The sequence below is a fragment of the Scleropages formosus genome, chromosome 9 (genome assembly GCF_900964775.1).
Source record: "Scleropages formosus chromosome 9, fSclFor1.1, whole genome shotgun sequence".
Taxonomy (NCBI): domain Eukaryota; kingdom Metazoa; phylum Chordata; class Actinopteri; order Osteoglossiformes; family Osteoglossidae; genus Scleropages; species Scleropages formosus.
This window is the reverse complement of record NC_041814.1, coordinates 28808130-28836061: the sequence shown is the minus strand read 5'-3', so window position 1 is coordinate 28836061 and position 27932 is coordinate 28808130. Positions and strand designations below refer to the sequence as shown.

Here is a 27932-nt window from a genome sequence, read left to right as displayed (position 1 = left end):
CTGTCGGGTGGAAAGTGCCCTTACGCTCTCGAGCGCATGAACCCGATGAAGCCGTAACGATGCCGTTCAAGGTTCGTTCGAATGAGGAGAGCGGTGGGCGCACGGCCTCAACAAGGACACAAACGGTGAGGCTCTGCCAACGCCCCTCCCCCCGCCAGCGCGCTCCCCATGTCGGCGGAATGTTAACGAATCGCCGCGCAGGTATTTTGCAAACCAAGAGCAGTTTCCCCGAATTTGGCCGCAGCTCTCGAATCCTTTAATTAAACCCTGGGAGACCCTCGACCCGAGAACGCAAGTCAAATTACAGCGTGGATCGTATGCATGTTTTAAACGATATGAATTATACAATGTACCATTTAAATAGATGGGATGCTTGATGCGCGATGCTCTTCGCCAAGTTATTGAGGAGGAAGAAAGGAAACAAACCAAATTGTTCCGGCACTTTTCCCTCATTTTGCCGCCACGAGACCCCTGCAGAAACGGTGGGTTTGTGAGTTATATGTTTATTTTAAAGAAATTATAAACATCCATCCATCCATCAGAAAATCAGTCAGTCCATCCATCCATCCATCCATCAGAAAATCAGTCAGTCCATCCATCCATCCATCCATCCATCAGTAAATCAGTCCATCCATCCATCCATCCATCATCAATAGCTTCTCAACCAATGCAGGGTCATGGTCACGCAGAGTCTATCCCGGAAGCGTAGGGCATGAGGTATGGTACACCTTGGTTGGGATGCAAGTCTATCGCAGGGCAATCACACACACGTATACACACACAACGGATCATTTAGAGTCACCAGCTGACTGAAAAAAACACCACTGGACTATTGACAAGAGATTGGACTGTGGGAGGAAACCAGAGCACCTGGTGGCAACCCGCATGAACATGAGGAGAACATGCAAACTCCAGATGGACCAGCGCTCTCCGCACCGCCACCGTGCCGCACAGATACAGAAAGACAACGAGCGCTCTGGTCCCGGGAGCACCCTCTACGGAGCCTCCTGTGGAAGTAGGGAGGAAGTAAGAGTCGCGACGCAATGGCGATTATTTCACTTGAAGCTTTATTGGCGCTTATATAAAATGACAAAACCCCCATTTGCGTGCAAGGAGCAGCGATAAGAGTCTCTCGCTGAAGAAATCGTCCGAAGAATCACATCACAGTATGGGAAGGTATCAGAGCGGAACAGGAGCCGTAGACGGACGGAGGGAGAGGGGTTCGAACGCGTTCCCGTTAAAAGGTGCGGACAGAAAAAAGGGCGGGACGCGGAACCCGCGCGCCTCTCGGGAGCGCAATCGCACACATCTTTTATTCATGGCGGCGCAGTCGCGCGCTTGAGTTTGTTGTCGGCATAATATTTAACGCGTCCGTGTTGATTTAAATAACGAAGCTGTGGGGGTGCGGGTGCCGCGACCATGCGAGCGTGCGCGGCCGGCCTTGCGTCAGGTCGATCGCGGAGACGCTGCCTCTTGGCCTCAGGCAGCGAGGTTACCGTGATTTCCCTCTTCTGTATGCAATTACCTCTTGGTACGTGGCGATACCATGGCGATACCATGGCGATACCTCGCTTTACCTTGCTGTGAAGGTGAGCCGTCCAACATCAGAGCCTCCAAGTAATGTACGGAGTTGCTCTTTTTGTGCTGCCTTCTGACGACCTCGCCTTGACCCTCCATTTAACCCTGTAACGGAGCCTTCCGGAAACCTCCGGTGACTCTGTGTGAGGAGCCCACCTGTCCACCTGTTCACCTGCTTTGTTCACACAGTCGCCGCATTAACCGTTCGGACTTTATCGTAGCGCCGACCTGCATCTCCTTAACTGTCTGCCTCTTTCTAGAATATCTCGCAGAAAAGCACGGCCTCCTCCTGCTCTTGGACTGCATGCGGTTGACTACTGGTGCATGATGGGATGGATCCGTATGTGTGATAGTTATTCTGTATGGGTCGAGCGTCTCTCGAGCACTTGCGGGCTCTAGGTGCTGCAACTCAACATTGGGTCACGTGATTAGAGAGAGGCAGGGGTCAAAGGGCAGAAAAATCACAGCCTCTAAGACTAAAACTTTACAAGAAAATTTTTTTTTTTTAGATTTTTTATAACATTATAATTTCATGTTCATTCATGCAAACTAGAGCTGTACATTGCAGGCTGCGTCCCAAGAGAGACACCCGGTTGCACAGGTGGAAACGAGATGGGAGATCGGAGCGGGGGGTCGGTCGGGGGCGGGGGGGGGGGGGGGGACACAGAGCAGATGGAGACAGGGATTACAGACTGGACGCGCACTCGCTAACGGAGATCGGGAAGACAGCGCCGGGAGAAGGCCCGGGATGGCCCGGTGAGTCGAGGGAGGGCGGGGCAGGGGGGCGGGACGGGGCGGGGCGTGTGCCGAGACAGCCGGCGCCATCGGCGGTGCGCGCTTCTCCAGGTGGCCTCCGCCCTTCCTCGGCTCCACGGGGGGCTGCGCTCCTAAAACCAGAAGCCCGTCCGATGCGTCACCCGGGGGGTCTTTTTCTTTTTGGCCTCCTCCCTGAGCCACGGCTTCCTCCTCTTGCTGTCCGTGTGCCCTGAGGAGAGACGGCGCCCATTAAGCGCACTGCTCGGGGGGGCGCCGCTGAATCGCCGCGCATCTTCGATGTGGCACAAACAAAAGCATCAGCAAGGCCGTTCTTAAAGGGCGGAGCTAAAATGACACACGTCATTCTTCGGTGCTCTCTGGCGCCTCACACCACATGGACGATCACACACACACACACACACACACACACACACACACACCTTCCCTGGGGTCGCCAATAACACAACCGATCGCAGCAGTGCATTTAAAACACACATTTAAATAGTAAAAAGAGTCACAATGAATTTAAATAACATATTATTATTAGTATTATTATTAAAAGAATAATATTAATAATGAAAGAAATCAAGACAGAGCTTTTCCCACATTTTCTGAGGTCAAGAAGTGCCTTTTAATCAGTGAAAACCATAAAATTAAGCAAAGACACAAATACCATGCACTAATAATGAGTCTTTAATTAAGGGAGGTATGCAGTTTCAGCGAAGCTACTTATGAAAACATGTCACTTACCTTCAGATAAGAGATTCTGCTTTACCCCAGCATCTTACTTATTCTCTTTATCACAATATCAACATCTATAGGCTTTTTTCTTACATTTTTATTTACACGCATTTAGTTGACAGTTTCCTCCAAAGCAACTTACAGTTATTTACCCATTTGTACAGCTGGGTAATTGTACTAGAGCAATCCCAGGTAAGTACCTTGCTCAAGGGTACTACTGCTAGAGGTGAGATTTGAACCTGTGACCCTGGGGGCCAAAGGGAGCAACCCTAGCCCCTATACCACTAGTTGTCCAAGGTGCACTTAACCCTGGTAACTGATCCAAATTCGTTCCTGAAAACCGACCGAATATCAAAAAACCGGGTGATGAAATCGCTCACGGGATACGTGAAAAGCCAAATATCAGGAAACCAAATAACGGGACGAGAGCAATTACTTCCACTACATGACGGTCCCTAAGGGGCGCCGAAGGAGGCAGTTAAGTCCATATCAGTGTGTTTTCATGCTCGGAGTCGATCGGCGACCAAGTACAAGTGGAAGGAGGTTTCGTCAGGGTGTCGGTTCCTTCAGAGCAAAGCCAGCCTTCGAAGAGGCCCCGTTGCCCTCTCGGACCGCATCTAAACCGCCGTCCCAAACACACGGACCGAATACGGCGCCTGCACCACGAACGTGGATTTACTACGGTGAAAATGAGCGAGTTCATCAAATGGGCACCGGCTGCCAGACCTGAACTACTTTGCAGACGGCATCTCCCGTTCAGAGCATCGACGGTCCGCTCAGGTCGCCCACGTGACCCAAGGGTTCGAGAAAACGCGAAAACAAACGGCGAAATCCAAAAATTGTCTGCAACATAGAAATTCCGCCCTCTGCATTTTCCTCCCCCAGGAGCGAAGAGGCGCACGGGGGGCACACCTCTGGACTGGCCCGGCATGGGGCTGGGAGAGCCACGCTCTTCCTCTTCCTCGGCGGCGCTCTGGGGGCCGTTCCTCAGGTAGCGCGGTACCGAGGGGGCGGCGGTCAGCATGTTCTGCCTGCGAGAGCGGCGCTCATCCTCTAAGGCTTCCAGGTCATGCACACCTGGGGGTGGAATGAAGAGGATGGAGGCCAATGAGAAGAAGGTGATTAACATGCATGAACGGAGGTTGTGCTCCAGGGTGGGACGTGTATAATAGCTGGGTGTTCTATTCTCAGTTCAACAAAAGCTAATAGTTACTAATACATCCAATATTAGTTTTCTAGTAATACACTAATATATGCTAAATTAAATCTCAGCTATATAGAGTATTTCACCATTTCGGTACCAATAAATAATGGAAATATTATTTCCAAACACTATGCTACTCATAGGCAGGGGCGTGGTGGCACAGTGGTGCAGTGGGTTGGACCGGGTCCTGCTCTCCGGTAGGTCTGGGGTTCAAGCCCTGCTTGGGGTGCCTTGCGGCGGACTGGCGTCCCATCCTGGGTGTGTCCCTTACGCCCTGTGTTGCTGGGTTCAGAAAGGGTGTGTGTATACTGCTCATATCCCAAAATATAGTTCTAAGTACATTAAGGACACATTTTCTTATTTATATAGTTCATACGTTTGTCCAGAGAGACTTAAAGTGGTAACTAATCAGCTTTACAGTTACTCACCCATTTACACCTTTACTGTAGTAATTCACAGTAAGTTCTCTGATCAGTGGTACTACAGTGGGAGGGGCCTTTGTATTGAAAATAATCCATATTTAATAAATATGTGTCCCCTCTATTTTGATTTTTTAAATACATACATACACACACACACATATATATATATATATATATACAGTATATATATGCAACCTCAACCCTGCTTCCAATCCACTTAACCAAGTCAGCAGGTGGATCTCAGGCTGTGATGCAGCAACACTTTCATTCCTAAATACCCCTTAGTTATAATATAAATGACTGTGATGCGCAGATTCATTTTGAATTATAATAATTCAGACTTTTAGCACAGTGCCAGATGTGCGATTAATATTGGCCTGTTGATAAGACAAACAAGACCTGCAGTGTGGGCGTTGCTCTCTTTTCTCCCAGTCCTATTTGTCTGATTTACTACTTATTTTTTTAAGTTTTTTTTTTTTTTTACTTTTAAACACGGTAGTATATTTTTTCATATTATACCTTTCTGTATTTCAAAATGCAAAGTGTAAGAATTTAGAAATTGGTCTCAAAACAAAATATTAATAATACATTCATTAATCGTCGTACCATCATTTGTATTGTAGCATGTAGATAGCTCGTTATATTTTTAGATTAAATTTCACAATGGAAACTGTAATGATGGATGTTTTGTACTACTTGCAATATATAGATGAAAACGGGCATATATTGTATCCTATTTTCTGTATCATTTTTGAAACTGTTTTCCACGGTTCCTTGGCGAGGTGTAGTACAACGAGACATAAATCAGACCTTTGTTTATACTGTGTCCGTAAAATATGAAAACAATTAGCGTACCAGAACAAACCGCCAAAGACAAATGTGATGAAAGTTCAAATATACCCTGGAGCAGCCTCTTTCCTTTCATGTGCCTGCCTTTTATATTCCATTTATATTTCATACAGCACAATTTATGGTGGTTAGTCATGTAAATAAAAAAGAGAGATTTCTCTATTCCTTTCTGTCTGTAATTTACATTTATATTGAATTAGGGACAGAGGAAAAAGACAGGAAGGGGGGGGGGGAGTGATTATATTGTGAGATTACAGGCAGATTACATCGCCATTGTGCTGTGTAATTAAAGAAAGAGTGGAGAAGAAAAGCGCTCCAGATGCTCTGTGGCTGGAGCACCTTTCATTTAGCAAAGGTCCCCGGTACCTTTCAGCACTCCTGCAAATATTTAACAGGCGCGCCGCCTCCTGCATGTCACTTGCATTAGCGCAAAATATCAAACCGCGCCTTTCGAGAGTGGAGGTCACGTGGAGGAGCACCAGCAATTAGTGGCCCTTGAGCCGCCAGGCCCCAGCGGGGCGCCATGAAAACCATGTGGCATCACCATGCGATGCGCATTACCGAAGAGGTGAACCGCTTTGGGTATCGCTTTCTTTTTTCTTTATTCTTTTTTTTTTTTTAAAGGTCTGATCTCATCAATAAGGGCCAGTCTGCCCGCGCTGACACCTGACACAAACAGCCGTGGTCTGGAAACGCTCGTATTAAATGCATCCGTTTATTGAAAGCGATATGATCCGCAGCGCTCCACTCTCCTGTGATCAGCTGGCGAGAAATTCCCCAGCCTTATTCAGGGAATGGATTCGATAATGAAACCCAGTGACCGCCTGACACTGAATGCCGGGAGAAGGATGACTTTATTTCATCGACACTAATTATTTCCCCGGGAGAACGGCACACGGACCCCTCCGTGAGGCTAACAGAAGGAGGGCGACAGAAGGAGCCATGGGTTGCGTGTGGGCGGATACTTGTACGTAGCGTTCATTGGAAGTCGTGTGCATGTCTAGGGATAGGGGTACGAATGAGAAACAGCCCTCTGTGAGAAATGAAGAGAAGTCCAATTAGAAGTGACCCTGCTGACTCCCCTTTCCTTGCAACTACGAACGAACAGCACACTGTATATGAAGACAGCCATCAAAGGTGCATTAATTTTTCAAAATGAGAAAATGCAAAGAAACTACCGGTTACCCCAAGATTAACTACTTGGCTCTTTATGTTGTTGTGGCCCCCCCATCTTTGTTGATCAATATTTGCTTCTGCTGTTTGGTCGTTCATTAGCTGGGTTATAAAAAGAGGTCCCCAGAGGGGAAACGGAACTCACGTTGCAGGATAATCGATCATTATTTAATTACTTTGAACAAAAGAGCCCAACGACTCATTCCGAAGCATTTCAAAGTGTTTTGAGACATGTGTGCCCTTCCTCAAGATGTAAGACTCAACTGCATTTTGATGGCTGAAGACAGAGGAACATGTCACATTACGCTGTTCACTGGGGGTTGCCAGCTATTGTCCTTTGTGCGTGACTCCCGGTGGGGCACAACGGTCGGCTTCTGCTGCTGTAATGGGCGATTTGACTGACACACGGAGCTGGTCGAGAGACCTGGAGGCTGGAGGCGGGAAATGGGAGGCGCGAGGTATCTTTGTCGCACACGCCCAGGCGTCCGTCAGAACCTGGAAGGCCAATCGTGGTGAGACCAGCCCATGAGCAGGTGGGTGGGGGTGTCACAGAGAGGAGGTATGACTAGGAATTACATTTTTCTATCTTAAAATCTTAACCCATATTTTCCAGTTATGCTCTTTTCATAATACTGTTATTGTTGATACCATTGCACATGACTTTTTTCTTTTACTCCCTATACTCCAGCAAGAGTGCAGTTCAACTCATAAGGAGATCAACCTGAAAGTCCATAGGTGTCAGTTTTGGCCCCGAGCTGGTGGAATGAGCTCTCAATCCCTCAGAGCTGCTGAATCCCTCCCAGAAATCAAGGAAGGTCTCAAAGTCCATCTCAGACCCAATTTCTTTTCTGATCTCCTGACAGCTACATGGAGTCCAACACCGTCTACTACGATTGTGTCTGTATTTGCTATTTCAATGTTACTTCTACAGGCAGCTACTCGAGGGCTGTGAATCAGCTACATGGCGGTATCAGACAAACAAGCTGTGTACTGATCCCATGTCTGCTGTTCATAAACTTTAGTCCTTTTCTGCGCCTTGCTTTAAAGAAAAAAAATGGCTGAATTAATAAACGTAAAGAAGGTACATCTTTACACCAGTTTTCCAGAAAAATTTCTGAAAATATCATCCGAACATGTGGACTTAGCAGAGGCACTGCAACGTGTACAATTTGTTGTTTTGCAACGAGGATTGCATCCTTAATTACAGTGGAGCTGGTGGGGAAATTTTACCGTGATCACACAGAAAATACTGTGTTCATGTCGTGCCATTAGAAACGCGTAGTCTGGATGTCACACCAGACTCTCGCAATGCTGTCATACTGTTGCATTTTTAAACTCAAACCGCCTGCATCTGAACACCTTTGAATGTTTTACAGTGATACATCTGGGTGTCTTTTAACTGTCCAATTTTATTTGAGTAAAGAATAAAAGTTATTATCTATAATATCTATGCATTACTATCATTACTACTACTACAGCGGGGCACGGTGGTGCAGCGGGTTTGACCGGGTCCTAGTGTGTAGTGGGTCTGGGGTTCAAGTCCAGCTTAGGATGCCTTGTGATGGACTGGCGTCCTGTCCTGCGTGTGTCCCCTCCCACTCCAGCCTTATGCCCTGTGTTGCCGGGTTGGGCTCCAGTTTGCCGCAGTCCTGGTTGAGATAGACGGTTTCAGTCAATGTGCGTGTGTGTGCAACTGGACTTGTGACCACAAGGTTGTCTGGTCAAACATCAGGAAAGGCAGCTCTCATCTGTACCCCAGCACTGAAAACATAGCTGTCTAAATTTTGGAAAGTGTAACACTGCCAATAATGGTAGTAGTTTGTATCTGACTTAGGGGTCTATGACAGGGGTTCAAGAGCAAAGAGCTTTCAGTTGATTGTGACTTGCAGGTCAGGTGTGGAACAAGTGGATTGTGGGGTAGCATCAGCCCCAGGTGACATATTCACACAGGGCCGCATAAGGACCCGAGGTCGACGGCGCTGCTTGAGAAGGGGAGTGAGACTGAAGGAGGAGAAGCGACAGCAGAGTGCAGTTGAAACTGTGTGCAGTCATCAATAAAACAGCAGCTGCTCCTCGAGTCGGGGTACCAGAGGAACGGCAAGCGGGAAAGTGCGTAGGTGGACCCTCGCGCTCATCTCTGATCTGCGCTCTGCCCACGCCGTCGCCATAGCGGAATACGAAATGAAAGGCGCGGACGGGTTCGTGCGGCCGTACGGAAGGCCCATTCTCGACGCCTCGCCGCTCCTGATTGCACGAAAGGCTCGAGTCCCAGCGGAGGGTACTCAGAGCTCACTTTCACACACTTGAGAGAGGAGAGATGAGGCTGGGAACGAGAGGCGTTAGGCCCTCAATGCGACTCGGCGGCCTTCGCAACGCGAAGGAATGTGTTGAGAGCCGCCTTGTAACCTTCCGATGGTCATTCCGTCCCGTTCGGGCCGCTTCCGCGATGCTCTTGAGCGTATTTAATGCGATCGGCCTGACGGAAGGGCACGTCAACACACCCCCAGCCACAGTGAACGCACATACTGGCTTCCTGAAAAGTTTGACGCGGTTGGTTTTTCGATCCTGCTGAGACTGTGTGCGGTTGAGGAGACTGCAAACATGTAAGTGATCCCTCCTAAAACAAGCACAACAAAAGGGGTTTGTATCACACCGATAAGTAGAGACTGTTGATCTTTAAGGAAGTCGCACAAATCAATAATCTGATTGCAACGCGAGGAAGGACTCGTCCCTCATCTCCCTCAAACCCACAACCCCCCCACTCCTCAACATAATGACTCATCTATTAGGCTGCTGCATTCACCTGAGCAACAGTAAATTGTCTAGTATTGTGGACATGCTATGCAAAACCTGGTAAGGCACATTCATTTTATATGCTCATTTGAAAGTAGCTTTTTTTGTCAAGTTATAATAAAGCGAGTTGTGTGTTGTAAATTAATAAATGTAGATGTATGTCAATAAACACACCTCAGTAACATGCTGTCTAATGCAGGAGAACGTAGACAATTTACTGTTACCTTCTGCACTCACAGTTTAACAGTCTGTGAAACACAGCATGTTGAAATGTATGAAAAACTTAATTTCTCACATTAGTCCATAATGAAAGCATAACAATCACCCCCATGTGGTGTGAAGCCTAGTGGCTGGTGCTCGTGATGTACAGTGAGTGGGGCGATGGATGGATGGACGGACGGACAACAAAAATGACACGAAGACGCCCCCTGCTGGTAATTAAAATATTACATCTGAGGCCACATTGCTGAGATTTGTATGAAACACAAAAACTGCAAAAACACTTATAAAAATTTTAGTCAATTTTCATTATAATGAAATGGTGCAGTACTTTAACCACCCCTTGCTCTATTAGAGATCAATTTTTTAAATCACTAAACCAACACGGCGTGCAACCAGAAGATGGTGCCAGTGCTTCATTACTGCCGTGACTACTTAATTAAAACTCACAAATAAAAGCTATTAGTCTGGAACTTCTGGCAGCATAACTTATCAAACGCAAACTATATTTAAAACTTAATATGTTGTCTTCATCATGATGGCAATTATTTCTGGTCAAGCACATAAAGCGCAGAAAAAAGTAATTTAAAATCTGTATGTTAGGCCACACAAGACTGACTACTTTTAAAAAAAATCACTTTGCAAGTAAAGGTTATGCTAAAAATGCTCTCGGCCTCTCAGTTCTCCACTCCACTGGCCCTCAGATGTGCACGCAATCTGTCTAGTCATCAGCCATGACAGGAGCTAGGGAGAGGACGCCATGATGCCTAGCAACCTCCACAAAGGTGAAGGCACTTAATTACTCTGAACTAAAAGTTAAGAAAAACCAGAAAAATCAAGATACATAAACAGATCTCACAGTCACTAAATTACTTTGGAAGCAAGTGGTAACAAATCAATAACAATGTGAAACAATTTTATCACATGCACTCTGAAATGACAGCTAAGAGCTGCAGCCTCTTCACGCCTGACGTGTACGGCCCCTCGACTCGACTTCCACGTGGACACAAATACATGTAATCTGGTTACTTACAGGCACCAGGTAGGGCAGTGGGTAAACCGGTCACATTACAACCTCAAGGTTACACGCTGAACCTCTACTCCCCCTGCAGTACCCTTGATCAAGGCATTTACTCAGAACATACAGCAAAAAAAAAAAAATCACCCTGCTATATAAGTGGCTAAAACACTAACATGCCCTTGAGAAAAAAGGTACATTAATAAACAAATGATTCTTGGATGGTACCACAGGCCTTCAATAGCTAATAAACTCACTTTATAACACCATGCAGTTTTTAGTGTTTTTGATGGTCAACAACAATAATGCTCAATAGAAGTGTGTGGAAATAGTGAGCAGGGACGGGACTTGCTCTCATACACACCCGAGGACAGTCATGGAGGAAAGTGAGCGTAACTTTATCAGCTAAGTTCTGTCCATTAGCCTCTTTTGCAGAGTCTAGACAAGGATACAGACTGAAGATATGTAAGCAGGTTTTCTGTAGAAATGTCCTTGACAAACCGAATTAGATCCTCGTGGATGTGGTTAGGGTGGCACAGACGATCAGCATCACAATGCTTAACGCTCATTACCACTATCTGGGTGCCGCTAATCCTGAAAGTGACTTAATTCCAGAGTAATGATGACCGGTATTGGGAAAGGAAGCAGATTCAAGGTGTATCGTAGAGAATGAGATCCGTCCCCCATACAGGAATTATCCATTTCACCCGTCCCTCTGAGCAGCTCTGTTAGCTTTTAATTCCCCTTCAAGTCTCTAATCCTGGTCCAGTAGTCTGAACAAATTTAATAAATTATTTCTAAAAGACACTCGGAATGAAAACTCACAGTGAAGGGCCATCCTTGCACCAACGCAACAGGTGGTAGGAACAGCCATGACCACGGTATTTAGTGTGTATAAGCGAGTGCATTCCACACTGTGGTGATGTGCAGATGAAAGCGTGTTTCAGGCAAGCGGTGGGGTAGTGCTGTCAGGCCATGTGAGAAAGTGACAGCAAGCAAAGGACACTGAGAATCACACACAACGGTAAAAAAAAAAAAAAAAAAACCCCAAAACTTTCATTTATTGATTGTAAACTGATTAAACAAAATACAAACTTCTGTGGTGTTGTTTTAATTAGGTCTGAATTGTTACGTCATAACATTAATATAAAGAACTACTATCACTGGAAATCATGCAGCAAAGAAAGAAAACACATCCAAATAAGTGCATATTAATATAATTAATTTATTAATATATAAGCATGTACAAAAGAAAATGGTAGATTGTTAGAAACTTTTTAAACAGGTGTGTAACTATTAAGTGAGGGTTAAGGTCTCTACTGGAACAGTTGAGATGGTGAAAAGAAGTCATGCTTTATTCAGGTATAACATTGATGTGCTCCAACAACAGCCAGAAAGGCAACAGATAATCCAAGTGTAACAGCAACGCAGCAAAGTGTGCGCAAAAACAAAACCAAACAAAAGAAAAGAAAAAAATAACCCTGTATCTTATGGTCCTAATAACACAATGGTCCCACACAAAAGTTAAATGGAACGAATTAAATTTACAATAAGTTACCATCCAGAAAAATGAATTTCTTCAACTAAGATGGAGACGCCTTTTGCAGGAACGGTACACTAAAGGAGGTCTATGGGGGTGGGGAGGGTCGGCACAGGTGCAGGGGAGGGAGGGGACGCACGCGGATGTACATCTGCACAGCGCTGGAGCATTCGTCCCGGGTCGGAGCGCTCCACTCGCCGCTCATCACCAGGTTACTTGTTATCCAATCGCAAGAGCTGCTCCTTACCATTGACAGTGAGAGATTTTAGCTGGCCGTCCTCTTCCACCTCGACGCGCTCCTGTCCGTTCTCTACAATCCTGCACGGAACGTAGAGTTGAACGTCCTCATTATTACTGCATTATTAATGCAACAATGAAATGGACATTGCAAGAATGAAAACCTAACATTTTCATAGTTCCCGAAATGACAGCTGCACAAGCAATACATACTGACACTTCTGCTTCTGAATGCATACTTTAAAATTTCATTTGGAACATCTTGGAAAAGTCTTCCCTCACAAAGCAAGAGCTTGTATAACGAGAATTTGGACTTATGAGCACATCTGTACCCTAAAAATTGCAGGTATCAGCTCCCACAAGAATCAGAATACAGAAACAGACTTAATTCATGAGCCTTGGTGACGTGATGCACCGTACAAGGCGGGCAGTGGCCCTCCACGCAGGACCCAAGTTTCTCCTCCGAATTTCAGTGGTCTTGTTGCCATGACTTTTCATGCTACTGTAAAAGCATAATCTTTAACCCTTTTCCTAAACTTAAAAACAAAAAGTGCGAAAAGATACTCAAAAGGCAAAGGAAAGCCCTTCGTATTGGCTTAAGACTTGAAATGATGAAACTCAATTCTCTTGAAAGAATGTCATTAAGAATGACTTCCATTTACCCCAAATGATACTTTAAACACTTTTCAGCAGAGAAGGGTTAGTAGCGTTTACAAGTGATTACAGTAATTATGAGAACTGCCTTATTAGGTAATACAGTAATATTGTTGACACGGTTGTGAATGAGATTTGTCTGTATGATAAAACAGAAGTTGTTTGGTGAAAAACAGGTGCACTTTTTGTGACTCAATAGTAATTAAGAATTTGTTTTACAAGATTCACCTTTCTAGCACACTTTCAGGAAGTGCACTAATTATGCCAGGGAAGTCTATATGGGCACATCTGAAATGTTTGCTGAGACAGACATTTTGATGCATTAAAAATGAAAAGTATAATCAGGCATTTCACAGTACACAGACATTCTCAGCTTCTTTAAAAGACAAAAGCTACTTTGTACCTCTTTGTTGTGATTTTTCTTCCATTGATGAATTTGGTAGAGGTGGACACTTGGCGGAAGTTCCCCATTCCACCACCACCACCACCGAATGACGACGAGGAGAATGAAGCAAAGCCGCCGCTGCCACCTATTGAGCTGAAGGAGGAGAAACCTGCAGAAAGGGTAAGGGCAGATCAGAGCCAATAGGACCCAGCTGTCTGACACACACACACACACACACACCAGTGCCTCTGGATCTACACCTACATGTCAACACAAACATCACTGTGAAAGGTTCTAAACCGAAATGTTTACTACTTCCTGTACTAGAGCGCATTTTCAAAGCTTATACATCAACAGCAAACTGTGATCTTCAGCCTAACTTCACACACCAACACGATTATTTAACAGCTACACAAGTGCTGGTTGTTCATCTACAGTTTCTTCCACAGCATTTTGGTACAATCCAACGGAATTTTGAATATCCATAATTTTCCACTTTATACATTTTTGGGAGTCCTTCTGTCATTTTAAAAGCTAATTTGAAAAAGTATGAAGACCCACCTGTGTCGAACCCTGAGAAACCGCCCCCGAAAGGAAAACCTCCAAATCCCGCAAAGAAAGGCCCATCCATTCGATTCCGACTCATGCCGCGATGATGGCTCCGCCCACCACCAAAGAAGGGGTCGTCGAAAGGGTCATCTGCACAGAGATTATGGAAGACATTGAAGTGGAGCGACTCAGAGTACTGCCACCACGTTTCCAAAGGTACAAGACCATCCTCTGTAATCCTAATGCTTTTTATTTTACATTTATTCACTTAGCAGACACTTTTCTCCAAAGCGACTTACAACGGATACTATGTAGTGTTACTACCCCACACACCTTATTCACCATGGTGACTTATACTGCGTCACTCATCCATACATAAGTGGCACACACACACACACACACACCCTCTCTGTCACTCGCACACTATGGGGGAACCGGAACAACATGTCTCTGGACTGTGGGAGGAAACCGGAGCACCCGAGGGAAACCCATGCAGACACAAGGAAAACATGCAAACTCCACACAGGCTGAGCGGGGATCAAACCCACGTTCTCTGGCACCACCCAGGTGCTGTAAGACAGCAGTGTTTCTCGTTGTGCCACCATGTTGCCAATTTTATCTATCAACATCTTCCTACTGTTATTTTAATCACCAACACTAGCTGTAAATACCACAGAAGTGAGCTGATTAAAGTGATTCCACTCTCTGGTTCTGTTTTGGGTGCTCTTTATTTCTACCTATGGGCTTGGCAGGTAAACAGGTCACATTCTCCACAGCAAATATTTTACAAAAGAGGAAATCTGCTATTCCATTTAATAAGAAATTCAGAGGATACCAAATTGTCCTTCAGACCAAAGCAGAATGAGGCCAGAGGAAGGTGTCTCTGGCGTGCACTTATTCATGTTCTTGGTGGCCTATCTGATGCCTTGTGCCAATTCCCCATTTGAAATCCCCAGTAGACATGCTCTTAATTGCGCAACAATCTAGGTCATGGATTGTAGAGTTGCTTAGTGTTGGTTTTTACACTAAAGCATAAGAGTAGCATATAATACTCAAATACATGCAAAAAGCTGAACAAGCTTCATGTTACCCTGGTGACAACTACCCAGCGTGACTGCCATCACATATAATTTTACACCACCCAACTAAACAGCTGAATGTTTTTAGTGTAGAAATTCACATTGAGAAAGAAAGCAACGTAAGTTATCTTTAGTGAATACAACTGGCAGACTCTTGGTCAGATATAGAATTCCTTCACCAATATTACCTTCAGTCCCAAAAAAGCTGTCATCCCTACTAAGACCCACAGATGTTAGCCCAGGGGAACTCTCCAGAATGACAAACTCTGGACTAGATCCACTGGAAGAGAATCAAAAGCCCCTGCTGCCAGGAACGACGACAGCAATCCTGAGTACTCCATACTGCCTGCGGTAAGGTTCTGCTCAGGCCACTCAGTAACTTAGGCTGCATCTAGACGCAACTACCACGAGGGCTTCTCATGACCACAGGCTGACACCATCAGCTGGTTATATAGTCAGGGGGAAGTTCAGGACACATCCTTGATTGGTCTCTCCAGAGATCTTCATGCCTGGGCATCTTGCTGGATAGGACAGGGTGAGGAGGAGGAGCAGCTGCTGTGTCCTTTGCAGTTTAAATATAGAAAACAGTTTTGCACACAAACCCCTAGGCATCCCAAATAAGTTTCCAATTTGCTTGCCTGAGTACTAGGTTGACACAGTCCTGCAAGTATAACAATCATCTAATGACCATTGATGTTTGATTTACAATCAGAAACCCAACTTATGGTCCTGATCTTGTACACTTGGACACTTGTTTGGTCAAAGAAATTGAAAGGCCACCATGTCGATTCCACAGCAGGAACAACATAACGATGGGTAAACTCAGTTGCCTCTGGCCGTTTCCATGGAGTCTATTTTCATCACATTCCAGCAGAATGATGCATTAGCTTACATTGGCACCTAGCTATGGGGCTAGGGACTCGTCTCCTTATTTAGACCTGTGTGTGCGTGTGAAAGAAATGAACACCATTCTTTAACTGAACACACAGCATTTACCACAACAGAAAGCCTGATCTTCAGTTCTGGTCCTAAAGAAAAGCAGCAAGCAAACAAGAACCTGCTGCAGTCAGCAGATTTTCTACAAGTGCTTTTTGCTGGACAAAAAAAATGGACTAACGGCTGAATGAAGTTTTCAGCACTGGCTATAGCGGCTATTGTTTAACAGCCTTGCTAACAATGATTTTACCGTTGCTCCGGAATCTCTATGAAATGTAAACAGGAAAACTAACATGGCAGCTTTGGGGGAGGTGCAGGCTTTCTGATAGATGTTCTAGCGTTTTCCAGACCGATAGCATCTGCCATTTTCAACTGAATTTTGAATGCAAAGGGACAGGAAACATTCAGCAGCAAGGTCATCCAACTGCTCCTTACAACACGAGTGACCAGGTCCCAATTCAGACACAGCAGCTTCCCCACCTACCTGTGAAATGTGAATTTCAAACGTCTCAAACACGCCAAAACCATCCCCAGATTGATTCATAAGCCTTTTGTTACATCACTGCAACTGTAACAAGTTTGTCAAAACATCCAGACTAAATACCAAATTCAAGTTTAAACAAGATGACAGGTATCCATTGTTCTACTGACCCAGACTTTCCACTCCACAATAACCTTGCTGGGCCGAGGACACCATGAAGACCAAGATATAGTTCTAGTAAAGCTCTGCCATGTGCCACAGATCAGATAACACAGCTTTTCAGTGCACTAATATAACAATGAACACATCTAATAGCATCAATCAATTCTAAAACAGAACACAGCAGTGTAACCGTTTACATTCTACTTTTCGTCCAGTGCTTCCTCGGTCACCATGCCACCCACAGATTTGGGCAATGAAGAAAGACTCACCAAAGAAATCTGCAAATGGGTCTCGACCGCCAAAGAATTCCCTGAAGACGTCTTCTGGGTTTCGGAACGTGAAGACCCCCCGGAACGGGTCACCGTTGTGGTAGTGTCCTAGACCACACAAATGAAACCGAAAGAACTTTTGATTGTGGAAGGAGGTGAACTGCTTATAATCCATTGTAATAAAAACATACATCTCAATTGTGCTTCACAGGAAAATGTAGAAGCAGTGAAGTCCAATGGTTCTTTGCTAGTGGAATGCAACCACATCCTCAATAGACCATAATACTGAATACTTTAATAAGATTACAGAGTTATCCAATTTAATTCCCACATGTAACTTCCACTGAATCTCAGAATGGAAGCTTCAGACTTGAATCCAGTTGCTATTAACTGCTGGGTTCACCATTCCTTGACATGAGGAATATACAAGTAGGAAAACAAGACTTTACCTCCACCGTTTCCAGACAAGCCTTCTTTACCATATCGATCATATATGTCCCTCTTGTTTGCTGCAAGACAAAACAAATATTAGCTGAAGACCATCTTTTATATAAAGCACGACATGGTACCCTTCGCACTCCAGTACGGTACCACACAGCAACATTGACTCCACTTGATGGAACATCACGGAGAGCTGAATATGTGTACAGTCTATTCATTTGTGTGACAAGGATTTCTAATGAGATACTTTGTGCTTTTAGGTATCATCAGCATGACCTTAAGGCCAGGGTCAGACAATTGCCAAGGACCACAAGCGCTTAAATGTCTATAAAAGTATGGTGAACATTATCAATTAAGGCAACAGTAGAGAATTAATATTTGGGTTACTTAAATTACTGTGCTGTATTATTCTGAACTGGACACTTTCCTCAGATTTTTAAACTAATGTGTCCCTGGAAATTACTGTTTTCACCAAACTGATTAAGTGAAAATCTAGTTCTCCGTTTCTAGAGAAGAACATATGTCTGACCAAGATCTGGACTCCGATCAGATATTTTGAAATTTTCATCTGCAGGTCAGGTACCAAAAAAAAAAAAATCCTGGAATTCCATTATTTTTAAACAAAGAAAATCCTTATTTGTATCAGACCCAAGAATGCAAACAGCTTTACAGGGCACATTTACTTCCTCTTTAGCAGGAGGAAAAAAATTAAACCAAGTGTAACAGTTTTCATAATTCATTCTCAATGTGTGGCTCGACTTGAAATCCTATTCTCAAACTGGACCATAAAGTTGCTCAAAACTTCCTGCAAATAAAATGCAACTGACCAGCTAACCTCCCTGCCTTTCTCACATTGACAATAATTAGGTCTTAAAATATACCCTTGATGTCAGAAATAAAATCTTGATGGTGGAGAACCCCCTACTTGGAATCACGAGGAGCGGTAAAGTTATAGCACACCATTATTCAGGACATGTAACTGGACATGGAGTCATTAGGTTTTGTACTCTGTGTTGGGATCATGAGGGGAAAATGTAGCAGATACAAACAACTGAAAACCACAACTTTTACTCCAGCAGGGTTGAGGGACCTTCACTTCCACACTGCTCATTAGCAGAACCTGGATCTCTCCTCCTCCTACATGGCTTTAACCAGGAAGAAAACAAGAGCAACAGCATGCTCTCCAAGGCATCCACACACATCTGGTCATGCTCTCACTGTCCTCTTTCATGATGGCTCTCAGTTTTGCTTTAGAGACCAGACCACACATCCCAGTTTCAAACCCTTCATATCTTTTCAAACCAACTACAGTCTATTCACTTGGCTTTGTTGCTTCAAGAGACGGAAGACAGTGACCACCCCATGATGCGTCTAACTGAAAAGTGCTGTCACAGGTAACAGACTTGTACATCTGATGTTTTAATTCTAATACACTTTTGGTCTCCACTTTGTGCCACAGCCCAAATGAGTTTTTTTTTTTTTTTTTTTTTTTAAAAAAAAAAGAAAAGAAAAAAAAAAGCTCTGACACATTCCTTTGGGGTGAGAGTCAAAACATTTTTCCCTTGAACCCAAAAGAATGTAGTAAGGAACAGAATTTACTTTTGAACCCTGGGGTGGGGTTGTGGGGGCGAATGTGAGCGGGAAAGTGCAACACTGAATTCATTGCATTCATGCAGGGAGCAGGCTGGGTGTAGGAGTTAATGAACAGCTTGCCTACAACAACTAACCTAACCAGTTCACTGCAGCTCATCACTGCTGGAAGAGCTAGTCGCCATCTTTTGTATGTCTTGTACTTATCTGCTTTGTTCTAGGAGAGGCATTGTTTGGACAAAAGTTATGAATGTCTGGCATCTCCAAAGGTTGGCAACAAGAATGGGGAAGCCGTGTTACTTCGTGTTGCTGGGACAATATGCAACGTTTAGAACATAGTCTTGGCCACTTTCTGCTGAGAGACTATTTGTTCCCCATCTGCTTTGAACAAACTGTTAGAAATGAAGGAAAAAGGATTTCCTCAGCAAGTCAAATGTTTACTTGAAACAGAATCAAAATTAACAGTAATCATTTCTAACATTTGATGCACACCTGTTTCAGACAACCTTCCTGAAGCAAACTGACTGCCTCTGTGATGACAGTTGCTGAATTATCAATGTTCTAGTTGAACCCCCAAGATGCAAACTAAAACCACATAGTTCACACCATCATGGTCAATGAGCACTGCCTGACTGGAAAGGCCAAATTCAAAATTGTGAGTGAAAAGTTTACACTCTGGAGAAATGGCCTAACAAACACAAGACAAAACAATTTGACACTCAACCTGGGGTCCCAAAAACACTGAAACATGCTTCCATTCACACTGCAAGCCAAAAACTCAAAGGGTTTATGAACAAAACATATGGGAGATATAAATCTTTAGTGTCATAAAATTGATTAGATTCATGAGTCATGCAGTTGCGACTCAATTCATAAATGATTTAGCTCAATTATGAACAATTAAAATCTACTCTGCAAATTTGTATTCAACACAATACATTCCTGGAACTCTGAAACAGTGGCAAATGAAATGGTACTAATGTCCTTCTAGAGAAGGAAAAAATATAAACCATTTAATGACTGAGTTGTTATAAAGTATTAAACTTCTTCCTAAGAAATATTGCTGAATACTGTAAGTGTATTCACAGAAACATCATTTTAGTCTAAGGTTCCCACTGAAAGCTGATTTAAGGGGGAGGAGCTGAACAGTGGCAAGAATCTCTCACAGACCAAGTTTCCACACCCTGTCTTGGAAACGCAGCAGAACACTGCAAGGGCACAACCTACAATAAGCTCAGTCCAAAAGATTCAGAACAGGATCAATGCAGTCTTACCATCTGATAAGACTTCATAGGCCTCTGAAAGCTCCTTAAATTTTCTCTCTGCCTCCTCTTTGTTTTCTGGATTCTTGTCTGGATGCCACTTAAGAGCAAGTTTTCTGTACCTGCACACATCATAATAAAGAAAATAGAAAAACATCAAATTGAATATAAAAAAGGGGCACCCATCGTTTCAACAATGAAAGAACAAAAATGAACAAACTTGTATCCTCATGACACCCAGCTATTCATTTATATCCACTTTAGAGGAAATATCTAAGTGCATCTTGTAAGATGTACATGCTACAATGCTAAGTAATACACCTTACAGAAAACATTCCAAGCTTTTAAATGCTGTCACATGGGTGAGAAGTCTGAAAAACTCAAGATGCATATATTTTAGACAGTTTTTATTACTCACCTACCATACTTTTTCAAGAAAAAGGGACCAAAGTCAAGGACAAAATCTAAAGTTTTCAGATAAATCACAAGTACCGCATTCATCATCTTACGTGTGACAACAGGAATTACGTGAAGGTCTAGAAGATGTGTCTTAAGGTGAGGAATGTGAAAGCCCTGGTCCCAGTTCTGACAGGGCCCACAGTGCTTGCTTCACACTAACCTTCAGGCTTCACATTGTTACGTGACAGTTATAGATGAGGGAGTGCCAGGCTCCATTCCTAAAGAGGCGTGTGTGTGTGGGCTGCTATTCATTTTGTGGGTTCCCCTGGGTTCACTGGTCCAAGAAGAACTTAATTAGCTCTGTGCTGCCTACCCCCTACCGCTGTGAAGTACAGCATTTCACAAATATGTAACTTTCATATGTACTTTATTACTTGTTAGAAACCGATTGCTAAGTAATTTTACCATTTCTTACATTCAGACCTTTAGAAGACCTTAGCTGAGTGATCATCAGCACCTTACTTTTCACATTCATTCCATGCACCTAAAGACATATACTGATTAGCTCCATCTACTCCTCCCTTCCCTGTAATATATAGTTTGCTTTTTGGCTACCCAGAAGACGGCAGATACTTCTTGTAAAATTTACAGAATGATTTTTTTATACTCTAGATACAATGCATACAGGGTAAAAACACGAAATCCTGTCAATATCAACGTGCATGTAATATTTCTGGTTGCAAAAATACCTAGCTAGCAGCCCCATTTTGAGGTTTTGACTTGTCAAGATAAGATCTGTCTGTGGACAGAACAGGGAGACCAAGTCACGGAGAAACCACACGTTCTCCCAAGAACAGATGCCGACTGGTGGGAGCAGCTATGTGTCCTGTAGAGAAGTAGAGCAGCTCAAGCCACACTGCAGATAGGTGGAAGAACAGAACGTGTGAGCAGATGTGTCTTCTGGCTTTTTTCTTTGCTTTTCAACTCCCATCAAAAAAGTACAGGAGACTTCCATCAGAGCGAAAACATCCATCCATCCATCCATCTTCCTCCGCTTAGCCGGGGCCGGGTCGCTCTGACTTCCCTCTCCCCGCACACCTCCTCCAGTTCCTCTGGGGGAACCCCAAGGCGTTCCCAGGCCAGCCGGGAGACATAGTCTCTCCAACGTGTCCTGGGTCTGCCCCGAGGCCTCCTCCCAGTGGGACAAGCTCGGAACACCTCCCCAGGGAGGCGTCCAGGAGGCATCCGGAACAGATGCCCGAGCCACCTCAACTGGCTCCTCTCGATGCGGAGGAGCAGCGGCTCTACTCCGAGCTCCTCCCGGGTGACCGAGCTCCTCACCCTATCCCTAAGGGTGCGCCCAGCCACTCTGCGGAGGAAACTCATTTCTGCCGCTTGTATCCGCGATCTCATTCTTTCGGTCATGATCCAGAGTTCATGACCATAGGTGAGGGTAGGAACGTAGATCGACCGGTAAATTGAGAGCTTCGCCTTACGACTCAGCTCCCTCTTCACCACAAAAGAGCGAAAACATAGACCATCAAATCAAAATGGCATCTTAAAAACAGGAACAATATTACGGCCAATACTACAGAAAAAATGCCATTAAAGGGCTGCAGTAAAGGTCATTTGTTATATCTAACTGTGGTGATCTCTACGTCACCAGCACTCTAAACTATTTCCTGTAGAACAGAATGTTTAATGTGTCTTAAATCAGTAAGATCTAACTCCCTCCAATCTAGCGAGCATGAAACAAGAAGGAAAAAGACTAATCAAATCATTTTGATTACACACAACACAGAACACCTTCTGACAAGAAAACTGTTTTCAACATTTTGTGTTTAATTTTAGAAGTCCTTGAAGATGCCCTCAACATTTCTCTCCTGAGCTGGCATGTGGGTTCTCTGCCTCTGTCTCCCAAAAGTGACAATGCGAGCTCCAGAAGCCATTGTGCTGCATAAGCCCGGTTTGCTCAGAGGGACCTGGCATAAAGGTGAGAGGGATTACCTCCTCAGCAGTCGTCAGCAGATTAATGCTACTGAGCCCTGTGTGTGACCACCACCACCACCACCCCTGGACTTTCAAATACACCATGTGCCTGTCTCTTTCACACTAAAGCCTCCACCACCCCACACTGCTGACGTATAGAAACCACTCAAACACACACTCAATGCCAAGCACTTTTTTTTGCATGAGACCGATTGTGCTCTGCAGAACGAGGCAAAAAGAAAGGTTAAAAAAAGAAAACCCTAGAAGAACTGCATCTACAGTGTTACAATTAGAGACATGCAAAGCAATAGTGGCAAGAAATTCTCAATCTATCGTGGAAATACTGTACAAGCTCTCAAAAGTGGTTAGCAATGGTTTGATAGGCATTATCCATTTTCAGTAGATTGCTGGTGTGGGACTATGTTATTTGTATTTAACTGAGCTAATGCTGTTCCTTAAGATAGGATACAAACCTAACATTAAAAGTTAGGTTACTTGCAGTGATTTATACAGCTGGATAATTTTTACTGCATCAGAGTAAATACCTTAATTTAGGGTAATAAAACGAGCAGAATTTCAAGACAGGTCCTTTGGGTTCAAGGCAACACCTTTACTACACTACCAGCTTTCCCAGAAGGCTGGACAGGCAAGTGACTTTTGACCTTGCCAGCATAATGCCTTGTATTGCAGCAATGCTTTTGGCAGACACTTTTCCCCAAAGTGGTGTACAATTCAGAGTAAACAAACTGACAATTAAGAAAGCTTCTTTAACAGAGCCATTTTGCTAAGTAGCTGCCAACAGATATGCATACTGACACATATAAAATACCAGCTCGGTGTAACTTCACCGCAACACAGCCCTCTTGGCCCTGTACTCATGAGGCAGCAGGTAGGGTAGAGGTTTGGGCAGCCGCCTTATAATTCGAAGGTCCCCGTTTCCAAATCCATCCCTTCCTGCACTAGTAGCATTGATCATGGCACTTAGCCGGAGTCGATGCAGTAAAAACTATGCAGCTGTATAAATGGGTACATTGGTGTAAACAGCTTAGTGAACTAACCAAAGTCATCTTTAAAAAAAAAAAAAAATGGATGAGCAATAAAGTTTAGTTACAAGTGTATCAGTGCACCTGTGAGAAGAACGAAGAAAGGAACACTGAAAAAGGCCTCCAAAACATGATCAACAGAGGTTAAAGCGTTGAACATGAAAGGCTTCCTCTTCAGAGGTTTCAAAGCTATACTGAAACCAGCAATATGGTTACAACATGCTGCTTTATAAAAGGCACTTTAATTATGGGGATGGGTGAACACACCACCTACTCAGTCAGTAAGACATGCACAAGGTCCTCTAGTTGGGTTATGGAAAAACAAACGCTCCTTTGCCAAGGGTACTTCCAGAGTTCATTTATGCCCAGAGTAAAATTAGCCCATTACAGCTTTCACAGCCTCTTCTGACACATCCACAACAAGCATTAAAAATAGCAGAGAAGACAGCAACTCACGCTTTTTTGATATCCTCCTGGGAGGAATTTTTGCTCACTCCCAGGATCTGGTAGTAATCCACCATGGTTTGGCAAGGCCTTTGTCCACAAAGGGTTCAATCTGAAGAGAGAAACATGCAGGTCAGCCAAATGGACTCAGACAGTGAAACTGAACCTCTGAGCCATTGTTGTAGGACTGGAGAATCCCACCGTGGGTCAGGAAAAAAGAAGTTTCATTCGGCTGCTCTGATCACAAGCAAATCATAACATGTTCTAAAAATAAGTACATAAAAGGAAGCCATTTTAGTCTAAAAGAACTTCAAGCATATTTCACTGAAACATTTGAACACAATACATTTATTGTATTTTACTGATTTTTGGAAGCAATTAAACTCACTCACTGTCATTAACCACTTGTCCTAAAAGTACAGGGCAATAGGCCAGCGAGGGTAGCCATTCAGGCATACAATCGCACACTACAAGCAATTCAGAGGCAGCAATTCACCAGAAATAGATGTCTTTTAACAGTGGGAGGAAACCAGAGCCTCTGGAGGAAACCTAAATGAATACAGGCAGAACATGCAAACTTCACATAGGCTCAGCTGGACTGGAGCCAAAACCATAACAGCTCAGGTACTAAGAGTCACACTTTGCACTACTGTGCCACCAAGAGATGCATTACAGCAAACTAAAGTTACTAATCAGTGTAACTGACATGAGCCTCACCAGATATCTGAATGACTCCCAAACTCGGCCGCAACGAACGGTGAAAATGCTTTTGGATTCGCTCTCACACAAGCACAAAGGGGATTAGGAATACCATAGTATTCTTATCTGAGTTAACTGAGAGAAATATCATTAATATCTATATTCCATCAAATTTATCTGTATATAGCCCTCTTCTGAACAAAGTGACACAGAGCACTAAACAGTTGAACACACAGAGAGACAAGCGACTGAAACTAAACAAACACAGCGTGCAGTTCACCAACGCTCTGATCTGAAATAATCCACTGCGAAACTCAGAACCCAAAACTGTTTAGCCAAGAAACTGGGAGGAAAAATCTCTAGGGGTCTGAGTACCAATGGCTGCCCAACCCCTTTTGAGCATTCTGGACTTTTACAGTGGGTGTGTGCTACTCACGTTTTTGTGGTGGTGCCAGTGTAAACAAACCTACTGCACTGCCAGTTGTATAAAATAATAGCACATACAATTATGTACAGTACATAATACTTGATGACAACACCTACGTTACTGGTTTATGTATTTACTGTACTTACCGTTATTTTAGAGCGTACTTATAAAAAGTTTTCTGTAAAACCGTATGCTGCATTACGCCGGCGGCAGCGTCACAGATCTTGCGTTTACCGCATCTCTTGGCTGCATCAAGGCTATACCATGTAGGTTTGTGTAAGTAGCCTCTATGATGTTCACACAACGACGAAATCACCTAACAACGCATTTCTCAGAACGTATCCCTGTTGTTAAGCAATGCATGTCTGTATGAGAAAACCAACGCACCCAGAAAGGACAAACAGGTGAGAAACGAAGCTCATCGTGGATTTGAACCCGCAAGTCAACAACACTACTAATTACAATACTGAGCCCGCAATTCTACAGCTGTACGCTGGAATATAAGAACCGCTGCATAAATCAGTGTCTTCCAGCCTACCTCTGTCACTGACCCACTTTAATACCTGGTCAAATAAAAACAAAATGTATTGCTGTCAGCTTCTAATCATATCCAAAATTAGCTAATGTAAAACCAAATAATGAGTTACAAAATATGTGAGAAATTTACAGGTCAGGCAGTTCATTTTTTTTTACACAGCTGTAGTAAATGTTTTTCAGCTCACCACTATTCATGCAGTTTTTTGTTACTGCTGTTTACAGTTAATTATATGTATAGCAGCTTAAAGTATATACATTACACATCTATAAAGTTTTTTTATAGTTGGCAAAAACCCTATGAAACAAAGTACACTATGAAAATAATTATGTCTAATGGTTATAAGCATTAACAGAACACTTATGGTGTATTAACAGTATAATTTAATGGGAGAGTACACAAGGCAACCACACAGCAGGCAACAAGCCACCACTGGAAACTAGACGCAAATAAAAACGTCAAGCTAGGTGATCACAAATGGGGACCTAATTTAAATGTATGGTTTTTTTTTTTTTTTTAAAAAACCCTTTCCTGCTTCGTAATTATCAGTATGTTACAATTATGCAAAATATGAAGATGAACACCAGAAAAATGTTTAAAAATACATTTTTTTAATCATTTAACAAGCAAAACCATGTCATTCTACTGCTATCATTACAAGCATCCTGGTAAAGCAAAGAGTTAACTAAACCAGTCCAACTGTATCACTAGCTATATTTTAAGATTACCACAAGCCAGTTTTTTCTCCCCCCAGGAAAGCCACTGACATACAGACAGAAACATTCACACTGCCTAACCAGTTCTATTGTTCCACAAAGATGGACTTCATGAAAGGCGTTTCACCGCCTTTGTTTCCACCCAAAATACCATCCTACAATTTAAAAAGGCCAATGTCACAGACCAATGTACAGACATAATAATGACAGCGGACACTGGCACAGAAGCACAGAACAGGTAGCATCACAAGCGTTACATAGTCTCTACATCTCAGAAGGTCTTTCACATGAGAAACGCAAAAAAAAGTTTTTAATGTGAGACACCCAAAGTGAAGGAAACACAGATCTGTTTTCAGTTACACAGAGACCTCGGTGGTATCCTGTCCTTTTGCTATTTTTGCCTCCAGTGTCCTTTCCAATTGGCGGCACACAGCCAACCCTGTTTGCCTGCCCCCCCCGGCTGGCATCTTCCTCAGCCACCCCCACCCCATGTCCCTGTTTTTCTTTCCTGGCAGTGTGCAAAGTAGAAACACACACACCTTCTTTTCTGGCAACATGTTTCAAACATACAATGGTTTGATGGTCAGCTTTGCAAGTATTACAATCAACCCCATTTCATTTGTTTCAGTGTTATGTCAGAATCCATAAAGAAAACAGAAGGATGAAATTAACAAGCATTTCACCTTGAAACGGTGCATCTTCAAAGGAAACAATTATTCATTTAGCTGAGAGACTCTTCAAGGTGACTCACAATGCTTACTTAGTTTGTATACTAAACTACTTTAACACAGCTAGGCAATTTTCACGTTGTCAACCTTGGCTAAACGTCTTGACCCAGCATACCATAGCAGAAATGAGAATTCGAATCCAAATATTCTGACTGCAAGCCAACTACTATAAAAGAAAACCGTGTCCCAAACCCAACCCAGGTCTTCATGTGCAGAGCCAGCGAGCAGATCCCAAAACTTGTGACTTCAATGTGACTAACCTAGATTCTTGTAGCATAACGGCTCCAACAGCTTGCTACCACAATGCGTGAAATGATAATACCAAGCCATCCTGCGTGGGCTGAGCTGATTTGTTAGTGTCTTTCAGCAGAGTATATTGATGTCTGCATCTCAGAGAAGTGAAGCAAAACACCAGGAACAGGAAGTGTGTGGGTCTGGGGAGGCATTCATACAAACTCTTCACACAGAGGGCACACAGCTTGATAAGTCTCACTAGAGGCAGTTATCAATATAAATACTTAACACTAAGCTTATTTTTCTTATAACTCATCCTGTTCTTAAAAGATATCCTAAAGCACACTCCACAGATAGAAATGTAAGCAGCAAGCAAAGGG

The 27932-nt window shown here is 43.7% G+C and overlaps 1 protein-coding gene across 4 annotated transcripts in view; it reads right to left on the bottom strand.

Moving 5' to 3' along the window:
* Positions 1 to 2223: 2223 nt before the first annotated feature.
* Positions 2224 to 27932, bottom strand: part of dnajb6b (DnaJ heat shock protein family (Hsp40) member B6b) — a 34445-nt gene continuing 8736 nt past the window's right edge. For 3 of the 4 annotated variants that reach the window (XM_029254706.1, XM_029254707.1, XM_029254705.1), the window contains exons 2-10: positions 24226 to 24325; positions 20351 to 20460; positions 17495 to 17554; positions 17046 to 17153; positions 14131 to 14268; positions 13588 to 13738; positions 12541 to 12611; positions 3988 to 4152; positions 2224 to 2563 (exon numbers count right to left, since the gene is read on the bottom strand). In XM_029254706.1, the coding sequence (XP_029110539.1) occupies positions 2466 to 2563; positions 3988 to 4152; positions 12541 to 12611; positions 13588 to 13738; positions 14131 to 14268; positions 17046 to 17153; positions 17495 to 17554; positions 20351 to 20460; positions 24226 to 24290 (966 nt within the window). In that variant the 5' untranslated portion in view covers positions 24291 to 24325 and the 3' untranslated portion in view covers positions 2224 to 2465. Of the gene's footprint in view, positions 2564 to 3987; positions 4153 to 12011; positions 12612 to 13587; positions 13739 to 14130; positions 14269 to 17045; positions 17154 to 17494; positions 17555 to 20350; positions 20461 to 24225; positions 24326 to 27932 lie in introns of those variants that run through there. The other variant, XM_018756858.1, reaches the window with a different exon arrangement.